Consider the following 19,899-nt stretch of genomic DNA (forward strand, 5'->3'; position numbering starts at 1 on the left):
ACTAGCTAGCTTATTTTATTTATTTTATCTTATTTTATTTATTTAGATATGCCGCCTTCCAGGTGTTTAAAATGATCTCATAATAATAAATAAATAAATAAATAAATAATAATAATAAATAAATAAATAAATAAATAAATAAATAAATAAATAAATAAATAAATAAATAAATAAATAAAATAATTAAAATAAATAAAATAATATTTTCAGGTGTTTAAAATTATCTCATAATTACGAGCTCTTTTCTCAAAATTACGAGATCAGGATCTCGTAATTACGAGATAAGGTGTCTACATTTTTTTCTATGGTGAATGTTGATTTTCATTGCAGATGTCATTCCTTACTGATCCAGGTAGTGGCAGCATAACGCCAATTTGGATTTTACATTTTTAAAAAAAGCTATAAAAGAAGATGCCGCCGAGGACCAATCATATCCTCCAGTACCCGGAACACCAGTTTCAAACTTTGGCGGCGTTGAAATTGGCACGTATTTTTCCGGTAAGTGTGATTCACTGGTTTTGACGTTAGTTTATTAGTTGATTTGTCGACGAAAAGATGGCATAGTTTTAAAGCGACCACGACAAACTTGCTAGGTAGCGCGAGTGAACCAAAACGTTAGCTCGTTTTCAAAAGTTTAGCTAGCTAACGTAACCGGGATTTCTCCGTTAACGTTACAGCACAAACAAGAAGCTACAATGGAGACCAGTCTTTCCAGGCTTCTTGTTGGACTCTCTGTGAAAATCAGTCGCAGTGATGGTGAGCTGGTGTTGTTTTCTATTGCAACTGTTACCCTAAATAATAACGCTGTATTTCGTTAACAAATTTGACGGTGACTGGCCGTTTGTTTGTCTGTAAACCAGGTCGAGTACATATGGCAACGGTGAAGTCCACGGATACCGTCAAGTCCACAGTTATGGTTGAATGGAGTGAAAGAAAGATCTGCCGAGGAAAGGAGGTAAGTCCAAAATACACAAAAGACATTTGTTAACCTTAGCTACATTGGTTGTGATAATGTGAAACCAGCCAGGGACGCTGGAAGTCAATTAACGTTTGTTGGGGGCGCTGAGAGAAAGTCAGTCTATAACATTATAAATGTAAATCATCATAGTTTAAAATTATACAGAGCAGTGAGGAGGACACAGCCAGTCCATACGCGACAATCAATATGTAACCCGTTCATGTGACACAGCCATCACTTTGTATGTCATGTATTAAGCAAGTTGACATCTAATCTAAGTTTGTTTGTTTGATTTTAGGTTGATTTGAGTGAGTTATGTACACTCAATCCAGAGCTTTTGGACCATATAAAGACAGTCACAAACCCCACTTCTGACCCAGCCCCGCCTGCTCCAGACAAGGTAAGTTAGAGCAGCTTGTTGTCAATGCCAACAGGCTGGACCATATTTCTAAGAATTGGAACTTCACAGTTGTAATCAAGTAATCCTATCTGAGCTGCTTTCTTGTTTTTCTCTCCTACAACAATTCTGCTCTCAATGAATGACAACGAAATGTCAAAGTTGAATGGTCATTTTGACTTATCCATTGGATTGTGAAATATGGGGTTCAACATTAGTCCTGGATGGAAAGGGGTCTTCATTGTAAAGCGTCTAAATAACTGATGCAATGAGCAATTTCTCTCTCTCTCTCTCTCTCTCTCTCTCTCTCTCTCTCTCTCTCTCTCTCTCTCTCTCTCTCTCTCTCTCTCTCTCTCTCTGTCTTTCTATAGAAGTATGAGGGTCGACTGCGCTCATCCAGAATTCCTGCCCCTCCCTCCTGTGAGTAAACATATTGTACTATTTGCTTGTTTTAGATTGCCATATTGTGTAATTTGGCTCCTAACAGCTTGTTTCCTTCCAAAAGCCTCTGCTCAAACAGTCACCAAAGCTGAAGAGTCAGGTCGGCATGGCTTGCATGTTCCTCTCTCTAAAGCAAATTACTCTTAATTTCTAATCACTCTTTTGTCACTGGGATCAGGATGTAAGTGCTAAACATTCCACAATCCTTAGAGCACAACTCGGGCCTGGCTATTGATTATTCATAAATAATCATCTGCTTCAGTTTATAGATTGGGGCACAGGGTTGCAAATGGATAACATTGGCTATTGGGTCATTTTGAGCATGCACTACTATATTTTTGACTATTAATCAGCTCTAAATTCTGGGTAGGAATAAAGGGGGGGGGGGGAGGAGTGCTCAGTATCATCACTGATAACAAAGGTACAGCATTTGTACAAGCTTGTTTATCCATTTGGGATAGAGTGGACTGTTATAATACAATGCACTGCCCTTTCCCCACAGTTGACTTAAAATAACACTTTAATTCAGTCAGTAATATTTACATGCAAAAATAATCAAATATTTAAATACCTGGTGCACTTTAGTTTCTGTTTCTGTACCTGTGTTGATCTTTCATGGCTCACTTCTCTGTCACTCTGGGTCTCTGAAGGATCTTTTTTCAGACTGGCAAATTTGTTTCTGTGGTCACTCTTCCTTTGGCAGACTACAGCCATGTACAGTGTATCCTTCTTTTGTACCATGGTTTGGAGTACATTTAACCCCAGGAAAACCATGCTAGCAATACTTAATGTAAGACACTGACACTCATACTGCAGCTGTTTGACTTGGATTTCTCTTACTTTCAGTTGCCAATCGGTCTCAGACTAGGCAGACGTGTTCGTTCCAGGCCCCGGCCCCTGTTCCAGCATCAGTCCCAACCTCCGAGTCTTCTCAGGCAAACGTGGAGACGGTCCACCCTAATCTCCCCTCTTCATCGTCACTCCTCACCAACTCTGGTTGGTATTGGTCTGCTGAAAAGAAATTCAAAAATTAGAACATTGTCCCAAAAACACGAGACAAAATGAGGCAAGACGCATACTTGTCTGAACATTTGGGTACTGTTGTTCTCAGTGACAGGTCATTGCAAGACCTGCCCATTCAGTATATTTTGCACATCCACACGACACGTTAGCAGTAGTATCACAAGATGTGGAACATGTTGTTGCATGCACTCGAGTAGATTTTCAGGTATTTTCTATGTGCAACCTAACCCTTTTTTAATGCTTTCTTTGTTCAGTAATTTCAAAATATTTGTACTTTATAATTTTATACTTTTTTTTTTTTTTTTTTTTTTTTTTACTTTATAAACTCAAGTGCACTCTTTCGCCTTATCTAGCACTTCATAATCAGCACCATAGAAAGAATGAGCCCAAACCAGCGCAGTCGCTTCCCTTTGTCCGTGAGGCAATAAAGGAAAATGAACCTGAGATAATGCCTCCTCCATCTGCAGTCAAAGGTCAGTTACACATTTTACATCAACATGATATCATGTTTGTCCACTGGATCACTTAGGTCTATAGCATATCCCATACACAAAGGTAGAAAGCTCTACACATAATGTCCATTTTCTCCTTTTTTAAAGGATTGTTTTAGTTTCATGTTGGACAAAATATGTTGGTGATTTAGGCACACAGATTGTATCAACTCCATGTTCTCTGAGAAGTATAAACAGGTAGTTCATAATCTGGTACATACAAGGATTTCTGTAACTAGATTTGTTGGATATTGCAGTGATGAGAATTATATTTGTATTCATTAGTTGTTTATTTTTGATCTAACAAAAAATGAAAGTATACATCATCTCTATGCACTTCAGGCAAAAGAAAATCTGTGGTTTCTAAAGAGCTAAACAAAGGCAGCAAAAGGCTGTCTTGTTTTGTAAAGCCCCCCGACATGCAGACCAAGAGAGGAAAGGTGAGCTGTTTTAAAAAAAAAAAAAAAAAAAACATTCTGCCATTTATATCTTGTTTTTAATTGGTAGGAACTTTTACACACAGAAGTTCCATCTCACATTGTATTTACATTCCCTTCTTTTGTTTCTTTTAGTTTGCAGAGGCTCCCAGACCAAACCAGAAGTTCTATGAGATGATCCAAGACTTCAGAGAGACCTTGGAAATAAACCCCTTATCAACAAACGAGCACGTACGTTTGGACTCAAGAATGATCTGCCTTGTATGAAGTTGTATCGCCATACTTATAGCACATGATGGTTTTTTCTTTTTTTTTCTTTTACAGCTTGAACCTCACAGGATTTGTGTGTGCGTTCGCAAGCGCCCCCTTAACAAACAAGGTATATTGGGAGTGATGTCTAACATCCTGTATACAGTATCATGTGCAAAAATATTTTCCCTAAAGGTTTTTTTTTTTTTTTTTTTTTAATTGCTGAATTTGACATTTGTGTGTATTCCAGAGAATAATAGAAAGGAGATAGATGTGGTGTCTGTACCTGGAAAAGGTACTCTGCTTGTCCATGAGCCAAAACAGAAGGTGGACCTCACCAAGTACTTGGAGAACCAAACATTCCACTTTGACTACTCCTTCAATGAGACCGCCACCAACGACCTGGTCTACAAGTAATGCCCTCATTTGTCCTTTTTTATTTAGCAACAATGTAGTCTCGCATTGCCAAACCTTCCCCCACAGCGCTGCGGAGGAAGGTCTGGCTAGTCCGCACAACATTCCTGGAAAAACGTGCTCTGGCTTATTGGCATTTCTTTAAACCAATCACAATCGTCTTGGGCGGCGCTAAGCGCCGGACACAGATATGGTGCCTCTGCAAAAATAGCCTCGGGAAGGAACTTGTTTTGGTGGAACATTTGCACGTAGGGAGGCAAGCTCTGGAATTGAAATGGCTGTCAAGTATGTGATGAGAACTTTACTCAAAAAAAAAAAAAAAGGATAAATATAATTGGGCTGTTGGTTCTAGCTCGGAGGATGTTTACCGAATCAACCGGAGTTTAGAATACCAACACAAAGAAAGCGGAAGGTGAGGGACATCCGGCCGAAAATGAGGGACATCCTCCGGCGCCACAGGAACTATCCTGTAAATGAAACGCTGTTTATATAGACTAGCAACAAGGTGGATCTGATTGCAGGCTTCCTAAAATAAGATGGGAGTGCGTTTACAAGCTTTCACAGAAATTCTTCATGGTGGATATGATTTAAGGAATTTGTCATCTTTTCGAGGGATTTGTTTCTTATTTCCCAGAGCTGTAAATAACGTGGGAAAGGAATGTGTAGATAGCGGTGTCTACAGTAGTGTGTATCTGTTCAGTAAAGTGTCTGGAGTGTTGATCAGGAGTAAAAAGGTTGGCAACTCACGGTGTAATATCTAAACATGCCATTGCTGTCTTTTTCTGGGTTTTACAAAGTGTTCAGTTTATGACAAATGCTATTTCTTTCTTCAGGTTCACAGCCAAACCGTTGGTGCATTCCATTTTCGAAGGTGGAATGGCAACATGTTTCGCCTACGGCCAGACTGGAAGTGGGAAGACTCATGTAAGCCTCTGCTTGCTGTTTTGGTGTTGACTTGTCTTGAAGCAGCATTTGTAAAATGTATTTATTTTTTGCTTGTTTGACACATAATCTCCCTAGACTATGGGAGGTGATTTCACAGGGAGGCAGCAGAACAGTGCTAAAGGAATCTACGCCTTGGCAGGTAGGGCTGCAACCATCCACCCAATGGCTCTACATACACTTTGTGTGGAAGGAAATGCTAAATATTGGGTTTACACATTAAGATAATTAACGGGACTCAATCAAATCCGCATGATTCTGTATTTGTTCCAGTTAACTCAGGATAGGAGTCTCATTGCATCTCCATTGCTTTTCTCTTTAAACTACACTCAGGATTGTCTAAAACTGGCCTTTTACATGGTAACTTTATTTTGAATAATTTTTGAGTCTTTCCCTTCTAGCCCAGGATGTTTTCACCTATCTGAGCCACCGGAGATATGCTAACCTGGACCTTTCTGCTTATGTCAGCTTCTTTGAGATTTACAATGGAAAAGTAAGAAGGGGGGGGACTCCTACCTCCTTGAACACTTTTATTAAGAATATTTTACATTAAAATCAGCTTATTCAAGTTATCTTAAAAGTGAAATATACTTTTTGATTCAGGTGTATGACCTCCTGAATAAGAAGGCCAAGCTCCGTGTTCTGGAGGACGACCGACAGCAGGTACAGGTGGTTGGCCTGGAGGAGGTCTATGTGTCCAGCGCAGAAGAGGTCATCAAGATGATCCAGCAAGGCAGTGCATGCAGGTACTTATGTCTTAAGAACGTGTATGTTGCCATATTACAGTACATATTTCTTCAAACTTATGTTTCATTCCTCTCTCTAAACTCTTGGTAAATGTTTTGCCTAGCTGTTACAAAGACAAAGCATTCAGGGCTGTAGGTTAATGTTTTTTGCACACAGCACTGGTGCTACAGAGGTTGAAAGTTGTGTATTCTGTGTTGGGGGGGGGGGGGGGCGTTTTAAAAAGTTATTTCCATGATCTTTCAAATGAACATAGTACATTGTTTTTATAATCCCATCTGTTGCTCGCATCCATGCGCCGTCCCATTACAACCAAGTAGAATAGCGATGCACTGTTGATTCACCTCACTCACAAACAAGTGGCTCTTTCTCAAACACGCAGCACAAAAAGCTGTATCGCTGTATCGGTGCTACTGCGATGATTTCACTTAAGAATCAGACATGAATTTTCTTATTATTAATTTGTCTTTCTTCAGCTTGAAATGTATACATTAACTTGGCTGCTTTCCCTTTTTGTCCTGCTGTCTCTCCAGAACATCAGGCCAGACCTCTGCCAACGCCAACTCATCCCGCTCTCATGCCATCCTTCAGATCGCCCTGCGGCGCAATGACCGTGCCACCACGCTGCATGGCAAATTCTCACTGATTGACTTGGCTGGCAATGAGCGCGGCACCGACGTCAGCAGCAATGACCGCAGCACTTTAGTGGAGACTGCCGAGATCAACCGCAGCCTGCTGGCTCTCAAGGTAGACTACGGCTGCTGTGGCGTGCACACGCCAGATGCATATTTAGAGGTGGATGAAAAGTGAGAAGAGCCTGTTTTCTCTCTTGCACCTCAGCTAGATGCCATGTAACCATGGCTCTCTCAAATTGAGACCGTAAAGAAGAGTAAAATGCTTAACTCCTGGCATTCTCAGAGCTCTGTCCAAATATTAAATATGCATGCAAAGCACCTAAAAATATATTGAAAATTACACCTAACATGTCTGTGTCCACTCCTGTGTCCTGTAGGAGTGTATTCGCTCACTGGGGATGAACAGCGATCACATTCCTTTCCGAATGAGCACTTTGACCAAAGTCCTCAGGGACTCTTTCGTTGGAGAAAAGTCCAAGACCTGCATGGTATGTTAAAACACCATACTTGACTGACTTTAAGTTTGCCATACAGCGTATTATGGTCTGTATACATTGTAATGGTTGATGCAGATTCACACCAAACAAGCACAAACTCTGTTCTGAATAAATATGTGTGGGTTTAAGTATAGAACGTGTGTACACATATTTTCCCTTCTCTTATTTCATAGATTGCTATGGTGTCTCCAGGCATGACTTCATGTGAATACACAATGAACACACTACGCTATGCTGACAGGTACATATTTATCCTATGGAGTTTGACTTAATTCCAGTTATGTGTTTTGTGTGAAATAAACTCCTACATTTTAATATGAAAAGAGAATATCATGCCTGGGAAGATAAAACTTGAAAACATGTTACGATCTTTGGCAGAGTGAAGGAACTGAATGGCAAATCCAAGGTCACCAGAGAAGCTAAGGCACAAGAGCCTATAAATAGCTCCACAGAGGAGGTCAGCTTGCACAAGATCAGTCCTAAATCATAATTAATATTGATTATATTGTATGTATACTTTGCTGAAGTTTTTGCTGTTTGCTTTTGTGTGTTGTAGGAGTCTGTTGTGGATACCAGTGTATATGATGCCATATCGCAAGTGGCAGAGTTGGAGGAGAAGGTTTTTGTACAGATTAAGGTAGTTTTCTTAAGTCGGCTCTTCTTTACAGCATACAGTCTAGTGATAATCCTTCTCTTTTATCAGCTTTTTAAGTCCTCAAACTTTTGTTTCTCAGAGGGCCAATGAATTCTTCCATACAATGAGCCAAACTTCTTACAATGTTGTGGAAGGACTCCCTGACCTGTTGGACTATGCAAAGAAATTAATGGGTTTGTAAAAACCACAGCTTGATCTTGTTTGTTTTTTGTCTGTTTAGCAATTTACTACAAAATAATCAAACCTTATTGGACTGCTATTGAATATAACGCAGTAAAGTGTACCATAATTCGCACTGCATACCAGATGAGAGTGCTTTTGTGGGAAATAACTAAGTATAAGTAAAATAAAAACAATGTTAAAATAAATGTTTGGGTATGAGTGTTTCCTGGATTCAAATGGAGGCTATGTAGTAGTTTGGGGGCAATGATTGTCTGTATGGCCCTTTTCAAATGGTTCATCTAGCAAACCTGTGATTACTGCATGCTGACCGGGGAGACACATGAGAAACCTTGTGCTGACTAGATCAAATGTCATGAGATCAAATGCCAGGACACAACTGCATTAGTAAAGGACCAAAATCTGGCTAGATGCATGTTTTACACTTTTTATTTTTATTTATTCTGTTTTATCTGTCATCCACAGACACCGTACAGACTTTACAGAATGCTGTAGAACTGGAGAGCATGGCAAGGCAAAGCTACTGAGAAGAACCCACCGACTTGCTCACAGTGTGTTTATTAAAAATGTCGGTTTTAAGCGGCTTGATTTTAAATGTTTTTAACAACTGTATTCAATAAATAAAATGTATTGAGACACTATCTCATTGAATGTTTCAAGTCTTGTAAGAAACTACTTTGGGAACTACTTGTGTTAGATACAGCACTTTTCACTGTGGATGTTTTCAAGTTTTTTACGCTAATGTGAAATTCAGATAACTAAGAGCATTACTCAAGTACTGTACTTAAGTACAATTTTGAGGTACTTTGCTTTATTTAGATTTCCTGCTACTTTAAACTTCTCACTTTGTACTTCTTACTCCATGACATTTGTCAACTATAGTTACTAGTTACTTTACATGTTTACATACAAATAAATGATGTGTGTAACAATACAGATTAAGATTAAATGTATCTGGTCCCTGGGGGAAATGTTCAAGCTGATATAGTAGTTAAAATAATCCTTACCTTTACCAGTTTGAACATTAAAGTGATATATACATTATGCATAAATTGTTATAATCCAATAATATAGAAAATCTTAAGGAGTACTTTAAGTATATTTTTTTATATATACACACATCCATGATTTAAAAAACTGTTTGGTCTGAGTATATGCCAGGGGCTTAATATTAAAATTTCAGATACAGAGTAACCATTACAGAAATTTGTATTTTTATATGTGGAGTAGGAATAAGGCCATGTCCTTCAGTGACACAATGAGTGATTGCATCTCCCGAAAGAATTTGTTGAACTAAAAAATAAAATGTTGATTTGTCATGTGATATAGTTAAGAAAGTATACTCGGATTTCTGTCTCTGATGAGTTCAATGTCACTAGGCCACTAGCTAGTTGTTTTGGTTGTACTTTACCATTCAATATTGGTTGTGGGGGTGCTTGATATGTATTTATAATAACTATTTTAGGTTTGTTTGAGAGGAAATAACTTCATGCTAAACTAAGCAATGTTTTGTATTCATTCATTATTTATTCAAATCCCTTCAGTGTTGACTACATTTCCAACACACAATTATACACAAAACATGCTACAATCTGTAACAACATGAGACGGTTATGCTGAACAGCCAGAGCAGTAGCTAGGTGGTGCTAAATATGGTGGCCAGTTGTGTTTTAAAATCCAAGATTAGAGCAAGAGGAAAAGGAGGGCGGGACCAACCAGTATGTATGTAGCTAGCTAGCTACAGATTAACCTGCGGCCTGCCTCTCTATCTAGTGAGGAAACTAACCACGGAACGGTTGGCGATGAAGTTGTTGCGTTTTTCGCTCCTCGTTTTGGGGGTTTTCTCGCTGTGCTGCGCCACGTCTGGCGACAGCAACGGCGTGAAGAAGATGAAGATGCAGTTTGCTACGGGACCCCTTCTAAAATTTCAAATTTGGTAAGCAAATAAGCAAAAACCTGGCGAGTAATTGTAAGCTAGCTAATGTTAAACTCTCTGGATAACGGAGTAGGCCGAAATCGAAGCTAACTAACAGAAGGGTAAGGTTAACGTTATAGGAGCTGGAGCGTTAATGTTAAGCTCATTAAAATTACTCAACCATACTCAAACACTGGAAGAATAAATGTTGTGTAAATTCCGGATTTTTGACTCTTCTCAAGAACGTTTCGTCGAAAACATGAACCCCGTTTACAACGCTTGAATTAGCTAGCTTCCGATTCGCATCCCCCAATTCCGCATTTAAGGGGAAATTTAACGCTGATAGCTAGCTATATTATACAGTCTGTGTTAGCGACTGTTTTTTGCAACTCTGTTATGAAAGAGTGCTAGTAACGTTAGACGTTTTAGCTAGGTAACGTTAAAGCTTTAAAGCTGTCCACTTTGAACCCATTTTAAGAAGTGTTTTTTTTTTTTTTTTTTTTTTTTTTATAATATATCTAGACCTGGTCTAATGTGGTCTACACGTGAAAAATACAGTGAAATCTCCCGTTATTGCATTTTCACAAATCTGCAACTGTTTTATAAGAATATTTAGCCTCTCTGGGATAATGTAACGTTAGTCCTGATTTGACAAGTCTAGGTATAGTTGTTTTTGGGTTAACTATTGTGGAAGTTACTTTGTGACACTTTTCATGAACAGTTCGTCGTAAACATAGCCTGTCTCTTAAGCAAACATATGCCACAAACGGGCATGCAGCAGTGGCAACGTGCTACTATGGTATGTCACACTAGTACCAAACGTTTTTTGCCAAAAAGAAAAACGATCTACAGATGACAGTGGGATTCACATGTGCCAGATCTCAAGGCTATATTCGCAATGTCCCCTAGAGATCATTGTAATGTTGTGGCTGTCTTTGGTCCATGTTTGATGTTGCATCTGTACACTGTGTATGTTTTTCTAACAGTGTGTTTGTCTTTGCACAGCATTTCCTGAGGGTACAAGCGGGTGTTTGAGGAGTACACGCAGGCCTTGTACCAGCGGTACCCAGACATCCGTATTGAAGGGGAGAATTATCTTCCTGTTCCCCTTTATAGGTAAGAGAGAGAGTGTCTGCCTAGTTACAAGTGGATTATATGCAGCCTTATTAAAGCAGCCTGAAAGCTGCGTGGAATTACCTGGGATTTGACTGAAGAAATGGAATTCTCATGCATATCTGGCCATGGATTTGTATTTGGTAGTTTTATAGACGTAAGCCCAGTTCAAACCAAAGATTCACGACAAGACGAGTTGAAACTTGGCCGGTCTGCAACATTCTGAGACCTGCCAGTTCACACCAATGCAAATTATCGTCGCAAATCTTTGGTCGGGCAAGTATATGTTCTAACAACCCATTTGCCTGACTTAGCGTTACACTTTCCCCGGGCCATCCTGATTGTTGAACCCTGCATAAACTGTAACAAGTTAATTATGAATATGAATTGTATAGTATGTTTTTTTTTTTCTTTTTTTTTTTCTTCATTTTCTGTGAAATAAGTATGTGACCAGCGCTTCAAAGATTCGAAATCGAGAACTATTGAGAACCTGAATAGATAATCAGAATCATTAAAATCCAAACAATACCCAACCCTAGAACTACCGGCTAGAAATTAAAAATGTAGGTCATGGGTACATCATGTTATTAGTATGGATTAATAATTGGTTAAATAATCTAATAAAATAACACCACAACATTCAGGAACTCAATACTTGAACTATACATTACATTACATGTCATTTAGCTGACGCTTTTATCCAAAGCGACTTATAATTGCTATATATGTCAGAGGTCGCACGCCTCTGGAGCAACTATGGGTTAAGTGTCTTGCTCAGGGACACATTAGTTGATGTATCGCAGTGGGAATTGAACCCAGATCTCCCACACCAAAGGCATGTGTCATATCCACTGCGCCATCACAACCCATCATTATACATGATTACGGGAAATTATTTCAGCCTTATAGGGGTATAGACAATAACGAAAAGATCTCTGGCGAATCTCGGCAGATCTGCTCTGCGGGGAGCTCCGTGCACTAGCGTCACAGAAGGAAGCCAAACACTGTTCATCTTAAAGCACTGCCATGACACAGACCTGGATATAAACATTGCTTTAACTGTGGGATACAATTTTTTTTTTTTTTTTTTTTTACTTTGGAACAAAGGTCTAGGTAAAAGAGTATTATAAGGAACATACTGTACGCCTATAATCTAGCTGCTGAGTCTCTTATGTGCGACTGTTTTGTGCACTTGTCCCAGGTGTTGTAGTTAAAGGCGTGGTGTCACTAAGACTCTCAGGTCCTCATCAGTTGCACTTCTAATAAACTCACCAGAGATTAGCTCCATTTAAAGAAAAGACCGTATCACAACCTGGGTTTCAAATTCTCCAGTGTTTTTCTTTGGTTTTTGCCGTGTCTATCTCTGGTTCCGTCACTGGGAGAATAACCCTGTGTCCACTGACAGGATGTAGTTTAACCACTTCCACGTTAAAGTTTTAAAGGTAGTAAAACCGGAGTAAACAGGGTTCAGGCTCTGTGTTACAGGTGAAGTGTTGTCTCGCATTGCCAGATCTATCTATCCACATCGCTGTAGAGGAAGGTCTGGCTACTCCACACATCCATTCTGAGATAAGAGGAAAAAAAAACGCTCTGGGTTGTTTGCATTTCCTTAAACCGCTAAGCTCCGGACTAGAGGGTGACAATTTACGGGACTCCCGCGGGTCACGGTATTCCCGCGGTACAGGAGTCAATTTCACTGTTTGTAACGTGATAGGGACGGAATAGAGCATAGAAATCAACGGGAGCCGGACGGAGAAATGTGTGTTTTGAGTGTGAGAAGATCTCCGTTAGGAATTAGGTAATGAAATCGCTTAGTCCTGCAGGTAATGCATGTATAGTGTAGCCTAAATTTCGAGGCAACCTCAGTCTCTTATTCTTTCTCTCTCGCGGTGTGAGTCCGCAGCAGAGTCTGATAACTTTAGACAACATAGAGAACAAAATGGGAGCGGGATGGGATTCAGGAGTTTTTCTCTCTGGATTTTGCATTTTTTTGGGGGGGGGGGGGGCAGTCACGTGATCAGGATATGACGGGAGTATTTTCGTGGGCTCGGGATGGGATGGGAGCGACAATTGATTCCCATGTCACCCTCTACTCCGGACGCAGCGACGGAACTTGTTTTGATGGAACATTTGCACCCCACAAAAGAAAACGCCACAGACAGTATTAAACACGGTTTAAGCCAGCGCTACACAGTTGACTCCATTTCCTTGTTTATGCAACCCAATGGAGCTTAATTTGTATAAATCACGGTCACTCCCTTCTCCCTCGGCACAGTGTACAACTAACGTTACAAATGTCTCAGAAGTGAAACCATATTTTTAATAATTTACTACATGTTAAGAGGATTTATTAGATATACTTCTTTGTCCAAAAAAATTAGGACAATGTTAGATATACCTGATTTTTTTTTTTTTTTTTTTTTTTGAACGACTATGAATAAACGACTAAATAAATATGCTTACTTTGATACGTGTATGTTTATTGAACATGACTAACTTTCGCTAAGACAAACTACTGACTCGCATCTCTCCGGATAACTGTAATCTATCTCTAAAAATCTTTTATGTTGTCTAGGAGTTGTATTAAAAGCCAGTTTCTTGTTTTTCTTTCTCAGACACGTTGCTTCCTTCCTGTCTGTGTTCAAACTGTTGGTGATTGGACTGATTATTATCGGCAGGGACCCATTCGCCCTTTTTGGTATGCAAGCCCCAGGCATCTGGGAGTGGGGCCAGGGAAATAAGGTAAGGTTTACTGGAGTTATAGGATTCATTAAAGGTCTGATCCTAATGGTGAATTTGCACTGATGCAGCTGAGCATTTGTTTTGCAGGTCATCACCAAAGATATTGCACAGAAGCATAACATTCTTATAAATGGAGGAAAGTGGGCTTTAGTTTGGCTGTGTTTCTAATTCAGTTGTACATACACACTGACAAGCACAACTCAACCCCCTGGGGTTTAATTAGCTCACGCGGAGTCTTCAGGTTGTGTTTTTAGGTATTGTTTTGCTTGGATCTGTTATCCCCAGAGTTAGACAACCCAACGGCTTAGAGGGAGAATGGCTAATACCTGCTAACATCAGGTGTTTTCCAATAAAACAAAAAGAACAGAAAGCTGAGGCTGATAAAATGTAAAGGGGTTTTGGTAGCCAAATGGATGACTATCAGAAAAAACTTAGAATTGCATACAGAATAGAGACTTAATAAGCATTTGGCTTGAACTTATTTTGCTAATCCTGACAAACGAATATCATTTTTACAAGTGACTTGAACTACCAGATTTGTGTTTTGCCAAAAATGCATTATTAAATAGGCCTGAACCTCACCTGGAGTTGTTGCCCATCACTCCAAAGTGTCCTAAAGTAGCTTCATGTTAACCTTTCAATAGAGCACCACATCCTGTGGGTCTTAATACTTAAACAGTATCTTTTCAGTGCACCACACTCGTGATTCATTGAGTGAGCACAATGCAAGAAACCCAAACATAACTGCCAGTTAAAAAAGAAATTTCGTTAAATAGTTTTTGTGCGGAACTTTTTAACTCAAGTTTCTTTCAGATATATGCCTGCATGATGGTGTTCTTCCTCAGCAATATGATTGAAAACCAGTGTATGTCTACAGGAGCTTTTGAAATCACATTAAATGGTGAGTCTGTGATTCACAGCATGGGCTTATTGACTGAACCCAATGCTTTTGGTTTTAGATTGATTGAGTCTTTAACAATATAATATGAATAAAGTTGCGTGGCGACGGAACAAAATGCAGTGAATTACAGTGGAGTAATTATCTTTCTATAGATGTTCCAGTGTGGTCAAAACTAGAGTCGGGTCACCTTCCCTCCATGCAGCAGCTTGTGCAAATTCTGGACAACGAGATGAAGATGAATGTTCACATGAACACAGGATCACACCACCACTCCTAACCCTACTCGTCACATCCTGGCTCCAGCTGAAAGCCCCTCCATGTAAGTACAGTAGTGTTCATAGCGCTCTTTTGCTTATAATCCTGTTTTTCCTTACTTGTGAGACATATTATTGGCCTGTGGAAGTGTTTTTCTTTTCTTCTTTTATTTGATCTGCTTTCCCTCTCGTCCTGTCTAGGTTTGAGGTGGGTTTCTCATTGGGCTGTGAAGTGATGTTTATGAAGGTCTGCGCTGAAGGCAGGAAGACTGCTAGCACAGACTGGATGCCCCCATCAATCTTCACCATGCCCCTTAGAGACGTCCCGCCCCTGACACCAGAGTGGGATCCATGGCAACAGTGCCGGCCATTAGTTTGTCGTTTTATTGTATATTCATACTACTGCAGATTTCATCCAGGTGACTTCAGTGGTCCCTTAAGGAGAGATTTAACATTGATTCTTACAACTTGCTGTGTATGATTTATCTATGTGGATTTAAAAAACAAAAAAAAAAAAAAATGTCATTTGTACTACTGAGCCACATGCAGAATTTTAAGTTTATTGTTCTAAACATAGCTTAGTCATGTAGAAAATGCAACACTTACAATCACTGTTGTGAAAATAACATTGGGAAATTGTGTATTGATATGATTTCTGAATAATTTTTATATTTGCATAACCTTAAGGAAGCTAAGAAGATTAATAAAACGTATTGTAACTATTCAACTGCGGGGCTGTGGTGTGTTTACGGATTGACGTGGTGGAATCGGGTGTTATATAAATGATATCCTAAGTGAGTTTTAGTCAGTTAAATTACCTGAGAGGAAAAGTAGGAATTCTGAATATCGTGGAGATATTACGGTTTCGTCCGTAAAGCAGACGGCCTGCTTGATTCATGAGTGCACATCTCTTAGCCATCTGCTCAACCTTAGGAAGACTTGACGGTTTACACTGATTTGATTAGGAGACACAAATCAGATTAAGTGCTAATACAACGTAAGACTAAAAGTTCCTCACCTCACAGTGCCATACACACTTTGAATTTGGGATATTCCTGACAGTAAAGTCACATCACTTCATTATGAGTTCTAGTAGTAAGTGAAGAAATTTTATGGGACGAAATGACATCTTTATTTGATACTTTTATGTGTTGGCAATATAATCCAGTATGCACAAAAAAACAGATTACCTTTGAGAACATTTCCTATGGGTTTATAAGATTTATTTTTTTATTTTTTGTGGTCTCAAAATAGCATCCAGGAGTGAAAACGGTGCAGTATTGTGATGTAAATGCCATCATACCTGCTGAAAAGAGCCATTAAGTTATGTAGAAAAAAAATAGCTTTAATGCTAATGTTTGATATTATTTTGTCCCTCTGATTGCCTTTTAGTTACTGTGGTATCCAAATCAATGATAAACAAACAAGGAAATTTAAAATAATATTTGAACTGATATTTTGAGTGTGACTGTCTTTATGCCATAGCATAGTTGCTGTTATCACGTCACTGCATATTTTATTACTGGTACATCAAAGACTGAAGGCACCTATGGATGAAGGCTCTTTCTTCATCCATAGGATATACATTTAAGCTAAGTTAATTCTCATTAGACTGAAAAGCTTGGAGGTGAGGGGCTTGTCTTCGGCAGCTGGGGATGTGAGGGTGTCATCAGGTACTGGTTGAGATGCCGAAGGGCCGTGTTGATCCTAATCCTGGCTGCCAACACGAACAGCTCCTCCTTTAATACTGATGGCCCTGAATTAGACCAATCTGTTTTACATTGACCCTGGAGGAAAAAAAAAAAAGAAGTTTTTTTCACAAGTGACTGAAACAGTGCTGGAAATGCTGTCGTTGTCTAACTTACGAAACACAAATTGCTGGAGTAACCCTTTAATAGTCATACATGGTTATAATCATAAATATTTTGCCTATTCACAATAACAAAAAGCTTACATTGTTAAGAACAGCTATTGTGTGGTTGGGGTTTTATGCACTGATCAGACAGTGTGGCCACATGGGGGCAGTGTTTATATTCATGTGCAAAGATAACTAATATACTGTACATATTCAATTAAGGCAAGGCATAATGGCTTTAATAAAGGAAAACTAATTTGCTGGCATATCTGATAATGACATATGCCAAACTGAAGTGGCTTGTGGTCACAAAAAGGGAATAACACCTGCTCCTCTTGCTCTTTTATTTTCAAGTGCTTCTCAGTTGCGCTACAAGGATACACTGTCCAGCATCCTTGTCCTGGAGCACAAGAGAGCCGGAAGCTGAGGACCTTTGATGTTGGGGCAACTAAACAATAGCACAGAACAAACTATCAGTCTCAGAGAGCTATTTAAAGTCATAATCTAAAGTCACATAGATACATTTTGCACATGCCAGTTCATTTCTGTTTGTCATGACCAGATTTAAAGCTGTCAACTTGTATGTTGCTTACTGAGCCGTTACTCACAGGTTTCTGCTACAGGTAATTGGATTGAGTAATCCTCGTAGATCCTCAATTCTGAGTGTTCTCTAAAATAAGCATACAGATCACATTGCTCTTGACTTTAATTCTGTAAAGTCTTATGTATTAGCATTATAATTTCACTATATTTGTGTTTCTGTGTGTTGGATTAGAAAAAACAAAGACATTTTAAGATACAAATTTGTACCCAAGTCCAATCGGTAAGTCCAGGATAAACTTGTTGTAATCCTCCATCTTTTTGCCTTGGAAGAGAAGCTCCTTCATCTCTGTGGCTGACTGTTCTCCTGATGATGATGATGATGATGATGATGTTGGAGTACTAGCCCTCAGGTCACATCTCCTCTCAACCAAACGCCTCCACTTCCCCAGCATCTTACACAGCTGCTGCCGCTGGACACAGCAGAACAGTGGCGCGGTCTAAGATGGACACAAAAGAGGATGCAAGGAGGTCAGCAGTGCATCAGGTACATTTGGGAAATTTGTTTATTGACTTTCTTTCTCACCTCTGGCCCCTGTGCCCATGTAAGATCCAGTGAAGGTTGGGCCTTTTGTCCACAGTATTCACATCTCACTGGGTATTCTGTCAGAGGCTGGGACTGGACAACAGAGTGTTAAATTGGTCTAATCAGTAACATAATAAGCCATGTTTCTGTATGGGAATTTCCAATAGAAATGTGATCTTTGTACCTCTGGAAGAATGGTTATTAAGTTTATCCTGTGGTTGTCAGACTCCCGATTGTACCTCAGAACTCCTGCTGCTCTGATACAATAGGTGGGTGGGTCACTGACAGACTGTGGACAGCCCTCTGGTATCCTCTTACCAAACCCAGAGAAAAACACAAATCAAATGAAGTAAAACTATAATAAATTACACATGTATTGATTAAAAAACAGAGCTGAAAAGGAAAAATGATTGTGTATTGTCTACTACTTGATCTGTCTTACGTGGTCATCCAGGACCGATAGTGGCACATTGAGATCATGCTCTAATGTAGCAGCAGCATCTAATGGTAAACAAAAGTTACTGTTGCATCGTTGGATCAAGTCCTACTACTAAGAGTAAACAGTGGCGTGAAAAAGGTAGGAACCTAAAGATTTAAGCTTTATTTTCTAATAATCCATTCATTTATTTTAATTGTGACGGAGCAGACTCACAGGAAGAGCCGGACCTCATCTTTTTGTTTGTCCTTCTGACTGGAGTAAAGTTACTGTGTTCTTTCCTCCTGAAGGTGAATATACAGTATAGGCTACAGTAAAATAGATTAGGAAGCAATCACATGAAAAATATCTCAGATTCTAAACCACATTATATCTCTATTACACACACACATAAATATGTAATCAATCATAATGTATAAGGAGACAGGCAAAGGTTAGATTGACATAAAAAAACAAATATGAGGTAAAGCAATACACCTATTAAATGTATTTACTATATTGGATTTAGATCTTAATTTCAGTGGGATATATTACAATAAAAAAATACAAAAAAAAACACAAAGTACACACATTGTACAGTAATGCACTCACCTCAATGAGTCCCACTTGCTGTGTTGTCAGTAACCTTGGAGATGAAATAGCAATGTGTAAACGTACTAGCATTTTGGCCACTGGCTGACTGGTTTAAATACCCACGAATATTATGAAACACAATTACAATATACTATATAATACTGTCACAGTGCTGACTGTAGTCTCCATCAATGTGGTCTGCAGAAAAGAAGTTCACTTTATGTCAAGGCTTTAGTTTAAAAAAAGAAAAGAAAAAAAGATACAACTTCAAATCTTGTTAGACTGAATCTGGATTTATTTTTGAATCTATCTAAATTAGACGTTTTAATATGTAAATGTAGCCATCCAGTGCTATTTATTTGAGTTTGAATGTGTGACTGGTATTTCTAAATTTAAATGAATAAAAACAGGTTCTGATGCCAGAATCAGATCAGTAATGTTTCAGTCGATATGGAGACAAAGGACAAAACAACCTCACCTCAAGGTCCATTTGGTAGCTGTTCTAGAGCTTCCTCTGCAGATGAAGTTTGGCCAGTTGTCATGGAGCTGTTCATGTTCAAATTCCCATTGCTTTCCTGACTAAGCCTAGGCAACTGTTGGCTCAAAAGTTGAGCTTCAGAGTTCATTATTGGTTTACAAAACAATATAATCTCAAGGTCCATTTCATGGTCATATTACATCATCTTCATCTTAGGTAAAGAATGATCTTTTAAGCTCTACCAAGTAATCTTTATGTAAATGGTAAAGGAGAACACAGCCATCTTCAAAGTTCATAAGGTTTATATTTGATGGGTTTTTTTTAAGGTTTTGTAAAGGACTGTGCTTTTCTACTCTGTTTCAAACCCCTCTTTTACACACTTTGCCATCCACATTTTCATGCAGTTAAACATGCTTTAATGTAATTGTCCCAAAGATGGCAGA

General features: G+C 39.0%; 3 protein-coding genes across 5 annotated transcripts; 2 read left to right on the plus strand and 1 right to left on the minus strand.

Moving 5' to 3' along the window:
* The first annotated feature begins 380 nt into the window (after nt 1–380).
* Nucleotides 381–8,704, plus strand: kif2c (kinesin family member 2C). 3 transcript variants are annotated; one of them, XM_031281349.1, is made up of 23 exons: nt 381–498; nt 678–756; nt 861–955; nt 1,257–1,358; nt 1,727–1,775; nt 1,861–1,896; nt 2,643–2,792; nt 3,173–3,292; nt 3,653–3,750; nt 3,883–3,978; nt 4,072–4,126; nt 4,247–4,409; nt 5,244–5,334; nt 5,431–5,494; nt 5,754–5,845; nt 5,956–6,098; nt 6,630–6,843; nt 7,109–7,219; nt 7,402–7,469; nt 7,607–7,685; nt 7,785–7,865; nt 7,963–8,056; nt 8,529–8,704. In XM_031281349.1, the coding sequence occupies exons 1-23, from the start codon at nt 412–414 to the stop codon at nt 8,588–8,590; spliced, it is 2,229 nt and encodes a 742-aa protein (XP_031137209.1). In that variant the 5' UTR covers nt 381–411; the 3' UTR covers nt 8,591–8,704. The 3 variants fall into 3 exon arrangements, with proteins under 3 accessions (XP_031137209.1, XP_031137211.1, XP_031137212.1); XM_031281352.2 differs by having other exon boundaries at nt 411–494; nt 676–756; XM_031281351.1 differs by lacking the exon at nt 1,861–1,896.
* Nucleotides 8,705–9,731: 1,027 nt separating this feature from the next.
* selenot1a (selenoprotein T, 1a) lies at nt 9,732–15,715 on the plus strand. The gene is made up of 6 exons (XM_031281065.2): nt 9,732–9,999; nt 10,984–11,094; nt 13,707–13,833; nt 14,647–14,734; nt 14,887–15,053; nt 15,190–15,715. The coding sequence occupies exons 1-5, from the start codon at nt 9,866–9,868 to the stop codon at nt 15,009–15,011; spliced, it is 585 nt and encodes a 194-aa protein (XP_031136925.1). The 5' UTR covers nt 9,732–9,865; the 3' UTR covers nt 15,012–15,053; nt 15,190–15,715.
* Nucleotides 15,716–16,595: 880 nt separating this feature from the next.
* Nucleotides 16,596–19,752, minus strand: LOC116037392. Its single transcript, XM_036004818.1, has 9 exons — nt 19,699–19,752; nt 19,457–19,557; nt 18,997–19,030; nt 18,154–18,282; nt 17,970–18,062; nt 17,654–17,883; nt 17,452–17,513; nt 17,170–17,291; nt 16,596–16,775 (listed from the first exon to the last, which is right to left on the minus strand). The coding sequence occupies exons 1-9, from the start codon at nt 19,750–19,752 to the stop codon at nt 16,596–16,598; spliced, it is 1,005 nt and encodes a 334-aa protein (XP_035860711.1).
* Nucleotides 19,753–19,899: the final 147 nt, after the last annotated feature.

Source organism: Sander lucioperca, chromosome 9, assembly GCF_008315115.2.
Source record: "Sander lucioperca isolate FBNREF2018 chromosome 9, SLUC_FBN_1.2, whole genome shotgun sequence".
Lineage (NCBI taxonomy): Eukaryota > Metazoa > Chordata > Actinopteri > Perciformes > Percidae > Sander > Sander lucioperca.

What these genes read in the sequence shown, in the direction of transcription:
- kif2c (XM_031281349.1), top strand. Translation starts at nt 412, where the DNA reads ATGCCGCCGAGGACCAATCATATCCTCCAGTACCCGGAACACCAGTTT. An exon ending in AATTCCTGCCCCTCCCTCCT is followed by an intron (nt 1,776 to 1,860) that starts GTGAGTAAACAT and finishes TCCTTCCAAAAG; the next exon opens with CCTCTGCTCAAACAGTCACC. An exon ending in TAAATAGCTCCACAGAGGAG is followed by an intron (nt 7,686 to 7,784) that starts GTCAGCTTGCAC and finishes TGTGTGTTGTAG; the next exon opens with GAGTCTGTTGTGGATACCAG.
- LOC116037392 (XM_036004818.1), bottom strand. Translation starts at nt 19,752, where the DNA reads ATGAACTTTGAAGATGGCTGTGTTCTCCTTTACCATTTACATAAAGAT. An exon ending in TAATAACCATTCTTCCAGAG is followed by an intron (nt 18,063 to 18,153) that starts GTACAAAGATCA and finishes TCTGTTGTCCAG; the next exon opens with TCCCAGCCTCTGACAGAATA. An exon ending in CATGGGCACAGGGGCCAGAG is followed by an intron (nt 17,884 to 17,969) that starts GTGAGAAAGAAA and finishes TGTCCATCTTAG; the next exon opens with ACCGCGCCACTGTTCTGCTG.